Consider the following 17,774-nt stretch of genomic DNA (forward strand, 5'->3'; position numbering starts at 1 on the left):
CAGAAGACATTTGGCATTGGGCTATGACCAGCCATAGCTTTCTCAGACACATTCACGGCCTGTCCCTGAGTTTAGGGTTGGGTGTTTTTTACAGCAAACGAAATGCTTGCTCAGGCAACGACATGAAGTGTAATGCCAGTGAGTGATTCTCGTTGACCAGGTCACTTGTGGGACAAGGTGTGTGGCTTCACAGAATACGCTGGAGGCTATTTGAATTTTATTTACACCATCGCCAGTTGGCCATTTTGTGCCCCACATTTAGGTACATCACAAATAGTTACAACTGTCATACCTAGATTCTGTATGACGGGATTTGTTTTCAGGGTATAGGCAGCTGTGGTGGAGGCAGTGTACCTGCATGAAACACACCTGTCGTTCTGTCATCAGATCCTGTTCTAGTCAAGCCACAGGCAAAACAAGGTGAGGAAAAATGGAATGAGGCAAAGGAAAAGCCAGGAGGCTCAAGAGATGTAATGCCAAAAAGGCACCAATGGGTCTGTAGCCAGAAGTAGAAACAGAGTTCCCAAAATGCTCAGATTAATTAACAAACCGAAACTGGGAGCCTTTGTAGGATCGAAGAGTATCACATTCTGTAACCCATAGTTGCTGAGAAGCTGACGTGATTAATCTCTCCAGAGCCAAGTGGTGTTGTGCAGGCCGAACCACAACTGACAATGGCATGGCTCCGAGTGACTGACAGGAAATCCGTCATGAGAAAACGCTCTTTTCCTGAAAGGAACTGTTCTAAAAGGCCTTTACAAAAAGTTTTAAAACCTAACAAATCTGGTGGTTGGTGGTTACCATACAATGGTGAGCCCAGGGCAACTAGTCCACAACACAACAAGTGTGGGGCAAGCTGTTGTGACGTCCTGTGGTAATTTCTGCCCCTCCTCTTCTAGAACATCCTTACATCTAAATAATTATTAAAGGAGCTCTTTGCATTTATTTTTAACTTTTTGGCGCACATCTTAGCTCAAACTGGAGCCCATGAGATGACTTTAAAGAAATCTCATCTCTGTAGTTTTCTGCATTTCAACGTAGATTGTGCCTTGACAGGGCGGCCTAAGGCATTTTGCTTCCACAGATGAAACAGTGAACCCACTCTCCTGTCGCCAAGTTAAGGTGCACAACGCCCAAGGCTGGCCAATTCATTTTGACATCTGAGGGAGACAATATCTCTCATCTATGGATTTCTTTGAGGGGTTTTCTAGTAACTTCTAGTGATTTCCAATAAATCTCCACTATTATAAGACATATTTTTTTTCCTAAGAATAGCATTTCATCATCTGTCTCGTGTGTCCAAATCTCGTGGTTCTTGTGTTTCCAAATTTGCCACGTCTGCATGGTCCTGCTCTATGGCATGAGTGGAACTGATAACATGACTTGGGAGAAGCTAACAATGGGATTATATATCACACTAGTGCTGCCCAGACCTCTGGGAGGGACAGTGATAATGGGAAGCCAGATTGTGATATCTCACCCTATGTGATCTCCTCGATGCCAGTGTTCCTGAAGATGTGGCAAATAGCATAAAGAATTTCTTGAGCTGACGTAATTCCACATTTCGGTTGCCCATGAAGACGAGTGAGCTTACACAAAAAGTATCAGGCCTGGGAAAAAATTGTTTTAAGCTGCACCTTTTGAGGCATTTTCCTGCTGCTTTCTGCTTCCTCATGTGACACGACCAAAGAGAGGCAGCAACAACACCACTTAAAAGTAACACAGATCTTGGATTTCTGCTGCACTACAGTTTATACCAAAGACAGTTGGGAGGAGGGGTCTTTTCTGGGATGTTGTAGTCTGTGGCAGGAGTCTCTCAAAAGTGATGACAAGTAGACTTTTTAAAAAAGGAAAACGTGTCATATAAACCACTTTGAGCTCCCCCCCCCACAATAAAGTGGTGTATAAATTTTATGAAATAAATAAATATAGGGCAGAAAGCACCCAGAAGTATCGTGATTTTATGTAACATGATGGTTGCATGCTGCTCTCATCTCTTTAGGCAAATTAATATCTTGTTCATGGTCCAACATATTTCCATATGAAACAATATCACAGAGAGCCAAAAACATGAGAGGGCTGGTCAATTAGCAACTTTAGCCAAGGCCAAACTACATGTGGGAGATCCATGAATGAATTTCCTGATGTTTTATTTAAAGCCTCTAACTATTTCCTAATGGGATTCTTTCTCACACATGCCAAAGCTCCGAATGGCCCTGATGGACTTGAAGGATATCTGCAGTACAGATACAGATCCTTCCCTTCCCCATCTAGTAGCAACCCAATTCCAGTGATGCCAATCTCCAGGGCTGCTTTTAAAGGTTAAATACAAATACATCAGTTAATTCAATCACGGATTACCCCCACAGAATCACATGTGGTTTGGTCTCCAGTGTTATTTTTCAGCCCTATCCAAAAGTTGGTCTGAGCAGGATGAACTGGTTCGAGCTGACTTCATCACATTAAAGTGATTTATTTGTCAATGGGCTTAAATGGGCTTAAATCCAATTACTCTGTGAAGATAAGCTGTTGACTAAATCTTTCTTCAGAGTAGTGTCGGCTTCCTAAGGCTTTGTCAGCTTTGGTGTAAGAGGCGCAACAAAATTATCCACTTCAAACAATTATTGTTCTCTTTAAACAAATTATAAGGAAATTCCTAGTCTAGTTTTTAAACCACGGATCTTTGTAAAAAATTAGTGCAAAAATGATGGAAAACATAAAAAAAACCCAACTTTCCAAACGGGTTTTCAACCAGCTTTGTAAATGGTCAAGATAGAAAAGTTCTAGTAAACATTTTCTCAATTTCATTTCCGCATCTTGAAATGTCAACATAAAAACAAAATGAAATGATACGCTGGGCTTTAACCTTTTAATCTTATTTACTGCGGTGTGTTTCGGAGTGTCAGTTATCCCTTTTCCAAGATTGTCAAATATCTGGCATTTATAGGTAAAGGTAACCAATCCAGTAGACAAGGTTGAACAAAGCGAAGGCTGTGGGAAAGAAGATCCGGGAATAGGAGTCGATTTTGGCCACGCGGATGTGTATCCGTCCTTCTCTCCACGCTCCCGTGCGGCAGTCGTCAAAGCAACAGAAGAAGCTGGTGCAGTCCTTCCCTTCGAGGCACTCATATCCATAATTGCCATGATGTTCTTGAAGGTGACGGAGACTGTTGATTGGAATTAACGTTGATCCAGGGCGGACAGGAAGTGCAGGAGTCTAGAGAAAATGATAACAGGCTAAGGCTCAGCTTTTACAAACTAGTTAAAAGCCTGTCAAGTTCAATGGAGAGAGGAGAAAAGTAGAGATGAAAAACTTCTCAACCCCACTCTCTGTTAGGAGTCACCACTCCCCTACCTCTCTTCCCCCATTTAATTCACCTTCAAACTCCTCATTGAAAGCAAGGGTCAGTCAATTATTCCAATGTCCTGGTCATGTTCTTTTCTCCTAAATTTTATTTCTCCTCATATGATGAATTGCTTTTGTTCAAGTTATCAAGTAAAGTATTATCAGTTTCTTTTCTCTCTGGACTCCATGTTACTCAAGCAACTCTGCTAACACATCACACATTATGTTTTTTTGGTGTCTAAGCTGGCCCAGCCATTAGACAGGGTGGGCCTGCTGCCTCAGGCAGCAGAAACCCCTGAGATGCCGCTCCCATGGGCACCTCACTTGCGCCACCACTTCCACCAGTGGTGGAGGAGCAGTGCCAACAATGGTGCCGATTTCGGGCAAGGTCATGTCCATTTCAGGTGAGATCTCACCTGAAGTTGGTGTCATCTGACCTGAAATCAGTGTCGATGGCACTTCTCTGTCAGTGGTGGATGAAGCAGAGTGAGTGGCAGAAGGTGGCAGTAGCAGCGGCAGGTGTGGTCTCAAGTAGTGAAATGGTGTACACCTAAATCAGGCATGGCCAAATTTGGCCCTCCAGAAGTTTTGGGACTACAACTCCCATCATCCCTAGTTAACAGGACCAGTGGTCAGGGATGATGGGAATTGTGGTCCCAAAACATCTGGAGGGCCAAGTTTGGCCATGCCTGAGCTAAATAATTAAGTGTACACCTAAAAGTACACATATCAGCACACAGCAGTAAAGAATGTTTCAAATGAACACTCCGTTGGAAAACCTGGGCTTGTTCCCCAGCGATTAAGCAGCTCTGCTTTCATCATTTGTCCTCCAAGCCATTGTTTATCATTATCTTCAAATTTTGACTAAATCTTCAGTGCTATCTTCCTAAAGTGGATTGTGCATTGTTTCTGAACTTAGCAGTATCACTACAGTTCATATATTTAAATGTCCAAGGAGGAGCATTATGCATGCCTAAAATATTTTACTGTAGTCACATTTTACTGTAGGCACATCAGATGTCAAAGAAATAAACAACTATCTGACTTTTAGAAGAGATCTGAAGATAGCCCTGTTTAGGGAAGTTTTTAATGTTTGAAGTTTTATCCTGTTTTTAATGCTATGTTGAAAGCTGCCCAGAGTGGCTGGGGAAACCCAGCCAGATGGGCGGGGAATGGATGAATAAGTGAATATTATTCACTTCCAATAGAGAATGAAGTGGGATGCAAGGGATCTTGCTCACAACAAAAATCTTAAGTAACAAGATCTGCAAAACAGTCCAGTTTTAATAGGTCCTAACCAGCTCAAGCGTAAGACTTTTAAGAGAGATAAGTATGTGGTTAAGTTCACTATTCAATACGCATGTTGAAAGTCCAAATGCTAGAATAATGGAAGGTTAATGCTAAATATGTATTTGTTTTATTTAAGTGTGTTTACATCCTACTTTATTTCCATCATGAAACTCAAGGTATACATGAGATTATAGGGTAATATAAATGCAAGGATTAGGAATCAAATCATATGGAGCCTAATAACTCGAGTTACAATATTAATAGACCCAAGAGTTTGTGAAATGTTGACTTTCCAGAGATAGTGCCTTGTCTCAGAATGAAGGTCTTCAAAGCCTGTTCATAACCCAGGAATGGAGCTGAAATAGTCCAGCGGCCATTGGAGCTACTCAAAGTTACTGAAATTATATGATTAAATTTTAAATAGGTATTTTCATACAAACTGCTTTTTTCAGCATTCTTGGTAGTGTTTAGGATCTAACTGAGCCAATTGCCACCTGCAGTGTTGTTAAAATGCAACGCTTAAACACATTTTAATACAGCAGGCAGATAATTTCCTCTTTGTGCGAAGAAATGAAAAGTTTTGGATGGGACACATTTCTGACATATTGGTTACTAAACGATAATATTTAATCTAATCTCCTTAATTGAACCGTAAGAATTGCAGAAAATATGTGGCATCAAAGATGGGTATAATTCTTCTACCACCAAATGGCCATATTAGTTAACCGTACCTGTACAATTTATGCATATATATATATATATATATATATATATATATATAGCATTAAAGGGGCTCTTATTGCTGCCATTATTTCATTGTATAAATGCTATTATTTCCATGGAATTATCATATATACCGATAGCAATCTCAGTTCTCTCCCTATGCGGATCCCAATGTGGCAAAAGTGGTACCATCTGTGCACAAGAGGGGCATATCAGTAAGCTTGGGGTAACCCAAAGGTTTTCAGAATTACAAAAAAATAAAAAGGGGGAAACACCTAAGGACCCTCATAAAACGATGCTCCACTACACTGATGGCACAGAGGGGACCTGGAAACTACTCTTCCAGTTTGTGCAGGGAGCTATTTGTGCATGAAATAATGCACAAATCAGAACTGGGGTACTTCTTTTTTTTGTGGTAGGCACCCATCAGATTGTGCTGTTTGGTTCAGCTGTCCAGATTGTCTATATAGCACATAACAAGTAAGCAATGAAAGAATAGGTGTTTGCTTTGGCAATAATTAAAAAATTACCAGCAACAAATACACACACAGTGTTGTATTCAACATTAGCCTTACTCATCTTAATGAGTAATGCGGCAGCTAGACTGGTGACTGGGAGTGGCCCCTGAAACCATATAACACCGGTCCTGAAAGACCTACATTGGCTCCCAGTACGTTACTGAGCACAAGTCAAAGTGTTGGTGCTGACCTTTAAAGCCCTAAACGGCGTTGGCTCAGTATACCTGAAGGAGCATCTCCACTCCGATCGTTCAGCCTAGACCCTGAGGTCCAGCTCCGAGGGCCTTCTGGCAGCTCCCTCACTGCGAGAAGTGAGGTTACAGGGAACCAGGCAGAGGGCCTTCTTGGTAGTGGCACCTGCCCTGTGGAACACCCTCCCATCAGATGTCAAGGAAATAAACAACTCCCTGACTTTTAGAAGACATCTGAAGGCAGCCCTGTTTAGGGAAGTTTTTAATGTCTGATGTTTTATCACATTATTATTATTATTATTATTATTATTATTATTATTATTATTATTAAACTGTTGAAATTAGAGGGCATGAGCAATGTAGGTCCATTAAATTCAGTGGGTGTACTGGAGCTTAGATACAACCCTCTGTTTGGAAAGTGAAAATGTGGTGAACTCAAGCTGCTGTAAAGATTGGTTTCAGCATTAAGGTTTGATATAATGCACAGTGAATTAAATATGAGACGATGCTTTCTGTCCTAATTCTTAACTTAGCCATTCTTCCATTTCAGAAAGCTCTTTGCAGTCCTCATGATTCCAGTTCAGTGATCCTTTATTACGGTGCTTGGGAATTTCCATTTTTTTAAATAAAAAAATCTCAACATCATAGTAACAAAAAGTAACTTCTTATTTATTTATAGGAGAGGGCTAAATTTATATATTGCTTAATGATATGCCCCATATTAATATTTTAGTATGTTTACCCTCTGGGGATTATTAAATGTTCATGTTTCTGTGCACTGGTCTCTTTTGAAGTTCAAAATAATTGAAGAGGCGAATGGTAATTGTTATTTAGAGTGACTGAGACAGTGGTATAAAAAAGGAACTCTCTCCAAGCATAACAAGATGACTACAGAACATCACCCAAGTACCCTGTGACAAATTTCAAACAATATCAAAATGATTAGAGGACTAGAAGAAGCATGGGCTCTTCATTACTCTCTAGCTGAAGTGCATATAGACGAAGAAAAGGAAAAATCTGGAGTGCTTATTATGTTTTGACTCCTACTGGCAACCTTATGGGAAATTTAGTACCACGGAAATCAATGGTGGAAGGGAACATAATTATGTGCAAGTGTGTGACTGCCAAGTATTGATATACATTTACCTGAGATTTCTATCTCACTAAGCAAGGTTGCACTGCATGCAAAAACTGAAAGCCGGCTTCAGAATTCTGTGCTATATATATATGCAAAATGTTTGTAGCACAATGTTCGGCAATAATCTGCCATTGCATTCTTAGTAAAGAAACTGAAGGCGTCTCTCCGAAACTGTCTCTGGGCTCTGCTTTTATATCGATCAAGACTGCCGGTTCCGCCGCCTGCTCTAATTTGTACCCCTTAACACAGAGGGCTCTCCCCTGCCCCAGCTAGGCACCAACCCAATTTTTAAAAAGATGTCTCTGTACACATTCACAACTTAAAATGCAGTGAGGTCCTTTCCATGGTTGGAAAGGATTGTAAGTTGTCCACTATGTATCTGCATCAGTGGGTGGAGATGGCTTTAGCCATTTGGGTCAAGGCCGGTATTTGAGTGGGAAAGCATTAAAATGCAGTAGTTCACAAGAAACGACAGGATAGATGTGGGTTGTGACTAATGCCATGTGTACACAGCTTCCCAAGTCAGTGTTGGGAGCAATAGGGCTGGCCCTATGATGAAGCAGGATGAAGCAGCTGCCTCAGGCAGCAGATGCTGAGGCGCGGGGACTGGAGGGAGGTGGGAGGGCTATGTGGTCTGCCCTATACCCCCTACGCTAGCCTCCTGTCCTCAACTGCAGTGGAAGACACTATCGTTTCGCCAGTAGTGGAGTAAGATTCAACTAGAAGTCCAGTTGGCTTCTGATTGTACCTAGAGGAAGGGTGCCATTTGCTTCAGGCGGCAAAATGCCTTGAGCCAGCCCTGGAGTAAATGGGAGTGTGTGCACAGCCTATATAGAAAATGGGCAAACTCTCTATGAGCCACCATGCAGGACCACACAAAACAGAGCAGGCACCTCTGACCATAGCCTGGTGGAACAACTTTTCCACTTGCATTTGCAATGACCAAATACCAGCTCATGTACTGACACCACAGTGAACATCAGTATTGTTCTGCTATACTCGCACTGAGTTCCTCCCCCAGGGCAGTTTTTTTCCAGGGCGGGAAATGGACAGACATGAATATGGTTGGCCTAATAGCACAGTCCTTTTTGCACCATCCAATGGGCTGGTAGTCACCCTGGAGTCAGAAAAAGAGTCAGGTGAGAGCAGTGGCGGAGCTTCATGCTCCGGCACCGGGGGTGGAAAGCAGGCGGGGGCGTGGCTGGAGTGCACCCTGGGGGCGTGGCACCTGTCCCGGGGGTGTGGCACACCACTCGCAGGGGCGTGACCCAGGTCCTGAGGGCGTGCGTCCTGGGAGCGTGGTGCACCACTTGTGGTGGTGTGGCACGTGGGGGGCAGCCACGATGACACCCCACCAGGATCTTGCTGCCGGGGGTGGTGCGCTCACCCCGCCCCCCTCTTCCTCTGGCAGTGGGTGAGCGTCTTTCCATCTTTGCTATTTGATTCACTGTAGAACCCATATTATTTTGATATACCGTAATTGCAAAGGCATAAACAGAGACAGACCCGTGCTATGGCTATCTCTTCTGTAACTAAGCAAGCTGCTGATTCACAGATAATTTGAGCTTGTTGTCATTGCAAACAAAATTGCATGAACAGATGGAGGTGCTTTGATAACCTAAGAAACAAAATGAATACCCGGTAGATGGTGCTGTCACTGCTATGGGGACTAATGCTGAGGTGTTTGCTTGTCAGGATAAAACAAACAAATGGAGGGGTTGAGTCAGCCTAGGAGTTGGTGGGTCCTGAGCCAGCTCCACTGCCATCACATGACTGCACGGCGTCTACTCGTGATCGGCCTTCGCCACCTCCATCTTCCTTCCTTCCTGGCTGGCGTGCTTGGCAGGGTTGAAGAAATGGAGATGGCCCCACCACTCCAGGAAGACTACTAGGCGGCAGCAGGGGGTTGGATTAAAACATTACCAAGTTTTTTTAAAAAAAATAGAAAGGAGGGAGGGAAATGGGTAAAATGAATCGTTCTGAATTTTGTAAGGATCGGTGATATTTTAAATACAGTTATTGTCAGTATTGAATTTGTAAACGAGATTAATTTGGGTTTTCCTTTATAAATTTTGTTATCAATAATAACTGTTTTAATATTACAGAAGAAAGTAAATGGGCTTGGCCCCAACCGCCCCCATCTTTGCAATTAAGGATGTAGAATTTGGGAGCTGGAGTCCAATAATACCTGGACGGCCACAGGTTTCCGCATTCCTGCTTTAGAGTATACCTGACCTCGATTTCCCCCACTCCCCATGTATGCATCATGAGAACTGGGAGGACTATGCACCCATCCTTTATTCCTGCTCAAGCCTTCCCTTCTGCTTGGTCACAGAATGAAAGTTCTGGCTATGATATTACATCCAGCATCATACAACCAAAGGATTGTATCAAATTAAAGACGTAGGCTGAATTCAGGTTAGCCTAGGACACCATTATTCAAGCATTCCCAAGGATCCTGTCTGTAAACGTTAAAGCACGGCATTGTTGTTTGCTAAAATGTCAGGTCCGCAACCTTACCCCTGAAACACTTCCTTCATAACAAAACGTTAGGACCGAGGAGATAAAAACGCTAGAATTCTCTAGCTATTTACACTTACTGAGGACTTGTTTTTGGATTTCTTGTCTTTCTCTCTGGCCCCCTTTTTGTTGTTGGTGAAATAATGCAAGGTGCCATACTCCACCAGGGCAGCAAACACAAAAATGAAACACACAGAGACAAAAAGGTCCATTGCTGTTATGTAGGAAACCTTGGGAAGAGACTTCCTTGCAATTGTACTCAGCGTGGTCATGGTCAACACAGTGGTGATGCCTGTTAAAAAATAAATATAATAATAATAGAAATGGTTTCACTTGCAACAATGCTTAGGCTGGAACCCTATACCCACTTGACCTGGGAATAACCCCCATTGAGAGGATAAGGCTATCAAAGGCTATCAAAGTCATCAGAATGGTGGTGCTTTACCACCACTGTTGGAAGTGAGATGCCTCTGAACATCATTTGCTGGGCAGAGTGCTGTTGCACCCGGGTCCTGGTTGTGAATTTCCCATGGGCATATGGGTTGGCCACTGTGAGTGCTGGACTAGATAGACCTTTGGTTTGATCTAGCAGGCCTCTTCTTAAGGCTCTTAGGAACTCAGTCGGACTTACTTCTAAGTAGACACACATAGGAGTACAGTAATAGCTTGGTTGTCGAATGGCTTAGTTGACGAACAATTCGGCTCCCAAACGCCCCCAACCCGGAAGTAAGTTGTCACAGAGGATGCGTTGCGACTACTCTAGAGTAACAACTCTCCAGACCGTTGCCTTTTCATGCTTTTATTGTGTGCAGGCTATTTACAGTGCTAGAGCTGTACAGGGTACATGTTCTTAGTCTGACCCAGAACCCTGGAATGGCGCTTCCCGCGTTTTCTTCCAACATAAGAGTCTGGGCACCCCAAATCTCCTTCCGCGTTTCCTCCTGCGTAATTCTGGAACCAGAGGGGAAAAGGGTCTCCTTTCCATGTTTTCCTTCTCCCCCCCCTTTCCCCGCTCTCTCTTCCTCTCTCACGTGCAGCAGAGGCTCTGCTATCCTGCCAGAGCCCCTGTCTCCGACTTCCTCCTTCCCCACTGGACTCTTCCCCCTCCCCGCTGGCTCCGCTGCTGGTGGAAGAGCTGCTCCTCAAGATGGGAGGGGGCTCTCTGTACTGTTTCCCCCTCACATAAGTGTTCCAGTTTTCGCACATTTTTTGCTTGAGTGCAGGAAGCTCCTGCAGCCAATCGGAAGCCGCACCTTGGTTTTCGAATGGTTTTGGGAATCGAACGCACTTCCGGAATAGATTAAGTTCGAGAACCGAGGTACGACTGTATGCTGTTTGGTGTTAATATTCTAGAGATGATTAACCTATGGATCATTCCTGATGTACAAGGGAAACATTTGTGTGAAGTAGACACCAATGGCAATTACAATAGGGTTCTATAAGGATGCGAATTCATGAAAATATAGATCCAATTCTGGTTTGGGTTACATATTTTTAGTGTTTTCACTGGATTCTTTTTGTCAGTCACTTTGCAAACCTGCTGGCTGGAAAGCAGGCTAGAAATAGAAACAAGCAAGCAAATAAAAGCATTACTACTGCAGGCATCCTTTCTCTCACACACACACACAAAATTAGACTCTGGGTGCTTCTCGGAATAATCAAAGCAGTACTCATACTTATGTTTTAAGGTTGCATATATCTCTTAAGACATTTTTGCCCCACTATTTTTTCTATTTCGTTCATTATAGAAAAAATCGCTGCATAGGTTTCAGGTCATTCTTTACATTTGTTGTTTTGTACTTTGTTTTAAGAGTATTTTAATAACAGGTTTAATCATGCTTTACTATAGAAGGCTTTGTGGCTGAAAAACAAAATGCAGCTAAATATAGATTTTACCTTTATTGTGCCTATTCCCCCATTTGCTGTTTTCTCAAACAGCACAAAGGACTGATGACCCTGTTCACGATGCTTTCTCAACATAGCAACCTATTTAACAGATTAAAATCACTACTGCGTTCAATTATTTAATTTGGAAGTCCAAAGGGAGCTCAAATGGGGTGAAAGCAGAGGATGGAAGACAGAATTTGGTACCCAAAGGTATATAGTTGTCACCAAATGTTCTAAGATATGCTTTACTCATATGGCCAGCATGGTTCCTGTTTTAAAATGAGACCAGATGGATGCCTTTGTGGGAAGTCTTTGTGTCTCTGTACTAGAGCTGAGAGGGATGCGGGTGCCGCTGTGGTCTAAACCACAGAGCCTAGGGCTTGCCGATCAGAAGGTTGGCGGTTTGAATCCCCGGGACCGGGTGAGCTCCCATTGTTCGGTCCCAGCTCCTGCCAACTTAGCAGTTTGAAAGCATGCCAAAAAGTGCAAATAGATAAATAGGTACTACTCAGACGGGAAGGTAAACGGTGTTTCCGTGCTCTGCTCTGGTTCGCCAGAAGCGGCTTAGTCATGCTAGCCACATGACCCGGAAGTTGTACGTTGGCTCCCTCGGCCTGTAAACCGATATGAGTGCCACAACCCCAGAGTCGTCTGCGACTGAACCTAACGATCAGGGGTCCCTTTACCTTTACCTTTACTAGAGCTGAGCTGAGAGTTCAGGTTCTCTTAAAAGGCAAGCAATGGAGGGACAGACTGGAAAAGTAGCCAGTTTTTTTCTTGTTCTAAACTATATCTTCGGAGCAGCTGCTGCAGCTCTGCTATCGGTTGCCCAGTGCCAAAGCTCAGGGCCGTCTTGAGCAGATTGCGCGCCCTGGTGCTGAGGGGCGGAGATCGCTCCGCCGCCCGCCCCGCCCTTGCAGGGCACAATTGGTTTCCGCGCCATGGTGCACTGCGCCACCGGGGGTCTACGACGAGCCGGGCCTGCCAAAGCTGGAATGTCTAAATTGGAAAGATACTACATTGTGATGTCAATTTGTTCCAGAGGCACAGTTTTAGCAGAATGTAGATGGTTGTACCCATCAGAGCTAACACAACTGGTCAAAAGTAAGCTAAGGCATGTAGTTAAAACATGATTCTGTGCCTGTCAACGAGGACTGCTGAATCAAGGTAGCAAACCTGAATTTATAAAAGTATGAAATGATTTCAGCTTGCCTCAACAAGCTTCATGTGTCTTGTGGAACCCATTTCTAATGGTGTCTCCCTTACAAGATGTGCGGTCTTGAATTTTTCTATGCCACAGAGAGAGGGTATAATAATTTTTTTTGTTACATGCCAGCACATACAGGGGCATACATGAAGATGGGGTTGCAAAGAGAATAGCTACCTAATGATGTCCTTGCGGGCACTGCATCTTTATTAATCCAGAACGAGACCCAGGAAAGGACTACTGTCAATATGCAAGGAATGTACGTCTGAATAGTAAAATACCCCATACGCCTACTCAGAACAAAGAAAATCGTCATGACAACGTAATCCCCTGCAAGGAAAAGAAAAGAAATTTGGTCAGTTATATCCTGCAAGTGATCTCCTGTTTTCTCTTCACCTCTCCTACCAAACGAACACCTTACAATGTGGTTGGGAATTTGCTGCTGGGGAAGTGCTCTCTGATCAAATATCCTCAATGTTTTATGGAAGACCGGTGGCTGGCAAATATTTGGAGACCGAGCCTGTGGATCAGGAGAAGCCAAAGAAGTCGAGAACTGTATGTTTTCTCTAATGGCCACAGAAGGTCAAAGTGAGCAGCTGGGAGGTGAAGGGAAACTGTAATTATTTTCTTGTTGTTCTTAGGAATGATGGGGGTTCTGTTCGTTGTTTTCTGTATCATGGAAACTCAATAAAACCATAGGTTATTAAAAATAAATTACTAAATCTTTGCCTATTTGGCTTCTAACAAAGAAGTAACTGCATTTTCTAGTTAGTAATATATCAAACCCACCATGAAAGGGTGTGTATTTGGTGTGCCATGTGATGGGATCCTTCCTGCCTGTTGACCCACCCAGAAATAAGACACAGATGCACCCAAACTGCACGGAGGTGCCTGCAGTGGGTGAGTGGGGTGGGGTGCATGTCACACTGCCCCCAGGTTCTTGCTACTTCCTCAAACACAGCAGAGAGCACCGTGGAGGAAGGTTGGAAGCACACAATGGGAAGACTCCAGAGGGACTGCTTAGGGGCAAACACTCTGCAGTGTGGGAACTGGACACAGGTATGAGGGGAATGCACTCCCTCTGATGACCAGAGCTGCTTTGGTCTGGGAAAGAAAGACTGAGTAAGGTTCATTTTCACATTCTACTATATGAGTGAAAATAGCAGAGTCTGAAACATTACTTTGAGGTGGTTACAGGTAGGGAACACGCACAATAAAATTTTCCACCAAAAAATGAGTCCAGAATAGGAATGTCAGAGAATTCTGACAAATAAGGACACAGGAGTAGAAACTGCTTTCCAGAATGGAAATCAATCCCTTGAATACAATCGGTATTAGTTGTTGTTGTTTTTGGTCAGCAAACAATATTTCCTCCTTCACCCTTAGCATTTTTGTTTCCTTTACACTGAAGTGAATGAGGTAGAATAACCTTACAACTCAATTTATATAATCGATTACATCAATTGTGTAAGTTATGTGATTTCATTGCAGCAGACATTGAGATAAATAGTGCTGTTTTTTAACAGAAGATGAGCTGTGGTGGGACAGAAACAGTGTTGCATGTGACGAAAACAGGGGGAAACAGAAAACAATGCCTACTTGCATCCATAGTCCAGAAGTATCTAGTTTAAATAAATGTGGTTGTTTCCTTACCGGACTGTGTATGGGAGATATCTGTTGTATTACGTAAGCCTACAAATGCAAATTGATACAATCTCCAGTATTTGGGATCTGCCACTTCCACAGAGGACTTTTTCCATTTGTATATAATTTCATTCCTCGGATATCCATCTAGATAGAAGATAGTAGCACAACATTTGTACAAAAAAAAAATCAAGCACCCTGTAGCAGCGAGTGGTGGTGTAATGCTGGCAACAGAACATTTTAGCATGTTGTATAGAGCAACTTTCAGAGACTAGTCCAGTTCACTAATGGGTAAATGGCTTGTGGAGGTAAATAAGGATGCTTTCCCAAGTTATTGCTAAGAGTGATGGCAGCAGGAAGACAGCCTTCAATTAAGAGGTTAACCTCCCTTTGCAGTAGATTTGAGTAGATTTCAGGGCCGTGTGTGTGCCATGATTCCATTATTAGAGCTGTAAATATATTCTTGGAAGTGTTTACAGCCAATGCCTGCTGAAATCTCGGAAGCTGAAAGGGGCTGTTGAATATGATTTACCGAAGTTAGTAAAACCAGCATAAAGTATGCAAGTGATAAAAAAAGAAAAGAAAAGGAAGTATTGATTTACATGGGGGCTGGGTGCTTAGACATGGAGTGGAGGACAGTAAGTGTGAATAAGCCCTTTGAAGGGAACGAATTCTGAAAGTACTTCCCATCTGGAGGACTAAAATAAAGGACAGCAATAAATCACAGTTTAAAGACATACGTAGTAGTTACATTTTATCCCCAATTAAGTTCAAGAACTGGAAAGAAACTGTTTAGATGTACTTTGGGGGGTTTTTCCCCATTCTGCCCATGACAGTGTTATGTCCTTGTGAGCAGATTAGTTTTATAAGCTTATGGTCATTTATAACATTGGGTATAATTCTGAAAAACACTGAAGCTAGAAATTCTTAGATAAATTTAGGATCAGTGGGAACAGCTGTGATGGCAAAAGGGCAGAAACTCAGTGCTGGAGCAGCTGCTTCGCATGCAGAAGGCCCCTGTTTCAACCCTCAGCATCTCCCGGAGACCCCAGAGCCAAGTAGAATAATCTCTATTTCTTCTGCATTAGAACCTGAACCTGACAAACTTCCTTAGCAAGGATTATGGCTCATGTGTATCAAAGCTCTAGATCTGTATAATAGGTTTCCATCCTTGTGGGTGGCCTTGAGATGCAATGCCATTTCCCCATAGGTGAGTCACTTTACCTAAACTGGAAAGAAGTGATATGCAATCCCCAAAGTGCTCATGACACTTCAAACCTAAGTTGGAAGTGCAACAAAGCCCTCTGAACAGCCTATTAATCAACGGGGTCCCTATTTAAAATGAGAAGAATTATATGAAATGCTTTACCACCTACAGCTTGAAAACTCCAGGGGGCAGGAATGCTCATCCATGGGAAAGTTATGAAGCTGGAGATAACATTCGGCATTAATCGTCAACCTGGTTAGAAAGGGGAGAAAAGTGTGGGAGAATGAACTGGAAACAATTGGGCACTTTAATTAAGATGTCAAAGTCATCCCTCTTCAGTGGCAGAACCTTCTCACCCTAAAGAGGCACTATTATCATGTTCTGCGCAGTCCCAAAAGTAGTTTCCCAGGCTGCAACACTTTACTGCGTTGGGAATGAACACAGCACACATAATTAATTGAGAGTTTCACAGGTTTTAAATGGACTTATACCAGTCAACATGAGCTGTGATAGATAATAGCCTTGCTGGGTGGCTCTCTTTCCTGAAGAGCAGACTGCAGTATTTCTGTGCTGCGTGATGAGAAAGGAAGCCATCGCAAAGCAGAGAAGGTACAAGTTGTCTCCTCCCATTGGTAAGTGAGTGTCTGGGATCAGGAGCGGCAGCCAGCCGTGAGATTGTCACCTATGTCCCAGGTCTACTGCCACCACTGCACATCCTTTACCTGGAAGATGTGTTGCCCTGACTGCAAGGTGCAATGAGGGGCCTTCTCCAAAAGGATGCAGAGTTTGCAAGCCCAGCAACGGAAGGCTGTCTACAGTATACCTTTATAGCACATTTGAAACACATCTCTCCCTGCTCCCTCCCCCCAGAATACAGGGTATTGTATTGAATAATAATAATAATAATAATAATAATAATAATAATAATAATAGTTGTTGTTATTATTATTATTATTATTATTATTATTATTATTATTATTATTTATACCCCACCCATCTGTCTGGGTTTCCCCAGCCACTCTGGGCAGCTTCCAACAGAAAAATGAAATAAAATAATCTATTAAACATTAAAAGCCTCCCTAAACAGGGCTGCCTTCAGATTTCTTCTAAAAATCTGGTAGCTGTTTTTCTCTTTGACATCTGATGGGAGGGTGTTCCACAGGGCGGGCACCACCACCGAGAAGGCCCTCTGCCTGGTTCCCTGCAACTTGGCTTCTCGCAACGAGGGAACTGCCAGAAGGCCCTCAGTACTGGACCTCAGTGTCCGGGCTGAACGATGGGGGTGGAGACGCTCATTCAGGTATACTGGACCGAGGCCATTTAGGGCTTTAAAGGTCAGCACCCTCACAGGTACCCTCACAGAGTTACAATTCCTAGCAACGCTTAACAAACCGCAGTGCCCAGAATTCTTTGAAGGGAAGAATGTGCCTTGAAAGTGCTTTGAAGGCCTAGTGTGTACGCAGGACGAGTCCAAGCAGTGAATGGAGAAGGGGTTTCTTCCCCTTTTAGCAGGCGGCTCAGTGTGGCCCCATTTAGCTACAGTGGGTGGGGGTCACTTTGAAGGCATGCCCCGCCACAGGCACCCTGGCATGCATGCCCCCGCCCTGGGTGCCAGCAGTGAACGCTCCGCCACTGCTTTTGAGGGATCTCTCAATGGCTCCCTGGAGCCCTGTTGTCTCTGCACAGAAATGCTCATTGCTGGCCTGCTGCTGCGCCACAGACCTGCACGAAAGTGAGTCCTGCAAGTCGGTCAAACCACGCAGGTGTGCAACAGGCCAATGGCCAGAGAATTTAAAATGTTGCCGAATGCGGGTTGGTTGCGGGTGCCAGTCATGACGCTCCACGTGCATGTAAACAACTGGGCTCTGAGGTGCCTGACTGGTGTTACCCATCGCAAGGAAAGAATGGCGAGGACAAACAACAGGGAAAACACATGCAACAGATCAGTTCTTTTCTGGCCAGAAAGGACAGTGGGGTAAACAAGCGGTGACAGTCAGAGGCACTGAGTTATTTATGTGTGTGTGTGTGTGTGTGTGTGTGTGTGTGTGTGTGTGTGTGGGTTATATTACTCCCAGTTGGAGAGAGCATGGGCTATGGCTGAGG

The 17,774-nt window shown here is 43.6% G+C and overlaps 1 protein-coding gene across 1 annotated transcript in view; it reads right to left on the reverse strand.

Moving 5' to 3' along the window:
* Positions 1 to 2,941: 2,941 nt before the first annotated feature.
* The window catches only part of GABRG1 (gamma-aminobutyric acid type A receptor subunit gamma1), a 31,083-nt gene continuing 16,250 nt past the window's right edge, over positions 2,942 to 17,774 (reverse strand). Inside the window, exons 4-8 of the mRNA XM_035113583.2 lie at positions 15,841 to 15,923; positions 14,474 to 14,611; positions 12,998 to 13,150; positions 9,807 to 10,018; positions 2,942 to 3,217 (exon numbers count right to left, since the gene is read on the reverse strand). Of these exons, the coding sequence (XP_034969474.1) occupies positions 2,942 to 3,217; positions 9,807 to 10,018; positions 12,998 to 13,150; positions 14,474 to 14,611; positions 15,841 to 15,923 (862 nt within the window). The remainder of the gene's footprint in view (positions 3,218 to 9,806; positions 10,019 to 12,997; positions 13,151 to 14,473; positions 14,612 to 15,840; positions 15,924 to 17,774) is intronic.

This window comes from Zootoca vivipara, chromosome 9, assembly GCF_963506605.1.
Source record: "Zootoca vivipara chromosome 9, rZooViv1.1, whole genome shotgun sequence".
NCBI classification, from domain to species: domain Eukaryota; kingdom Metazoa; phylum Chordata; class Lepidosauria; order Squamata; family Lacertidae; genus Zootoca; species Zootoca vivipara.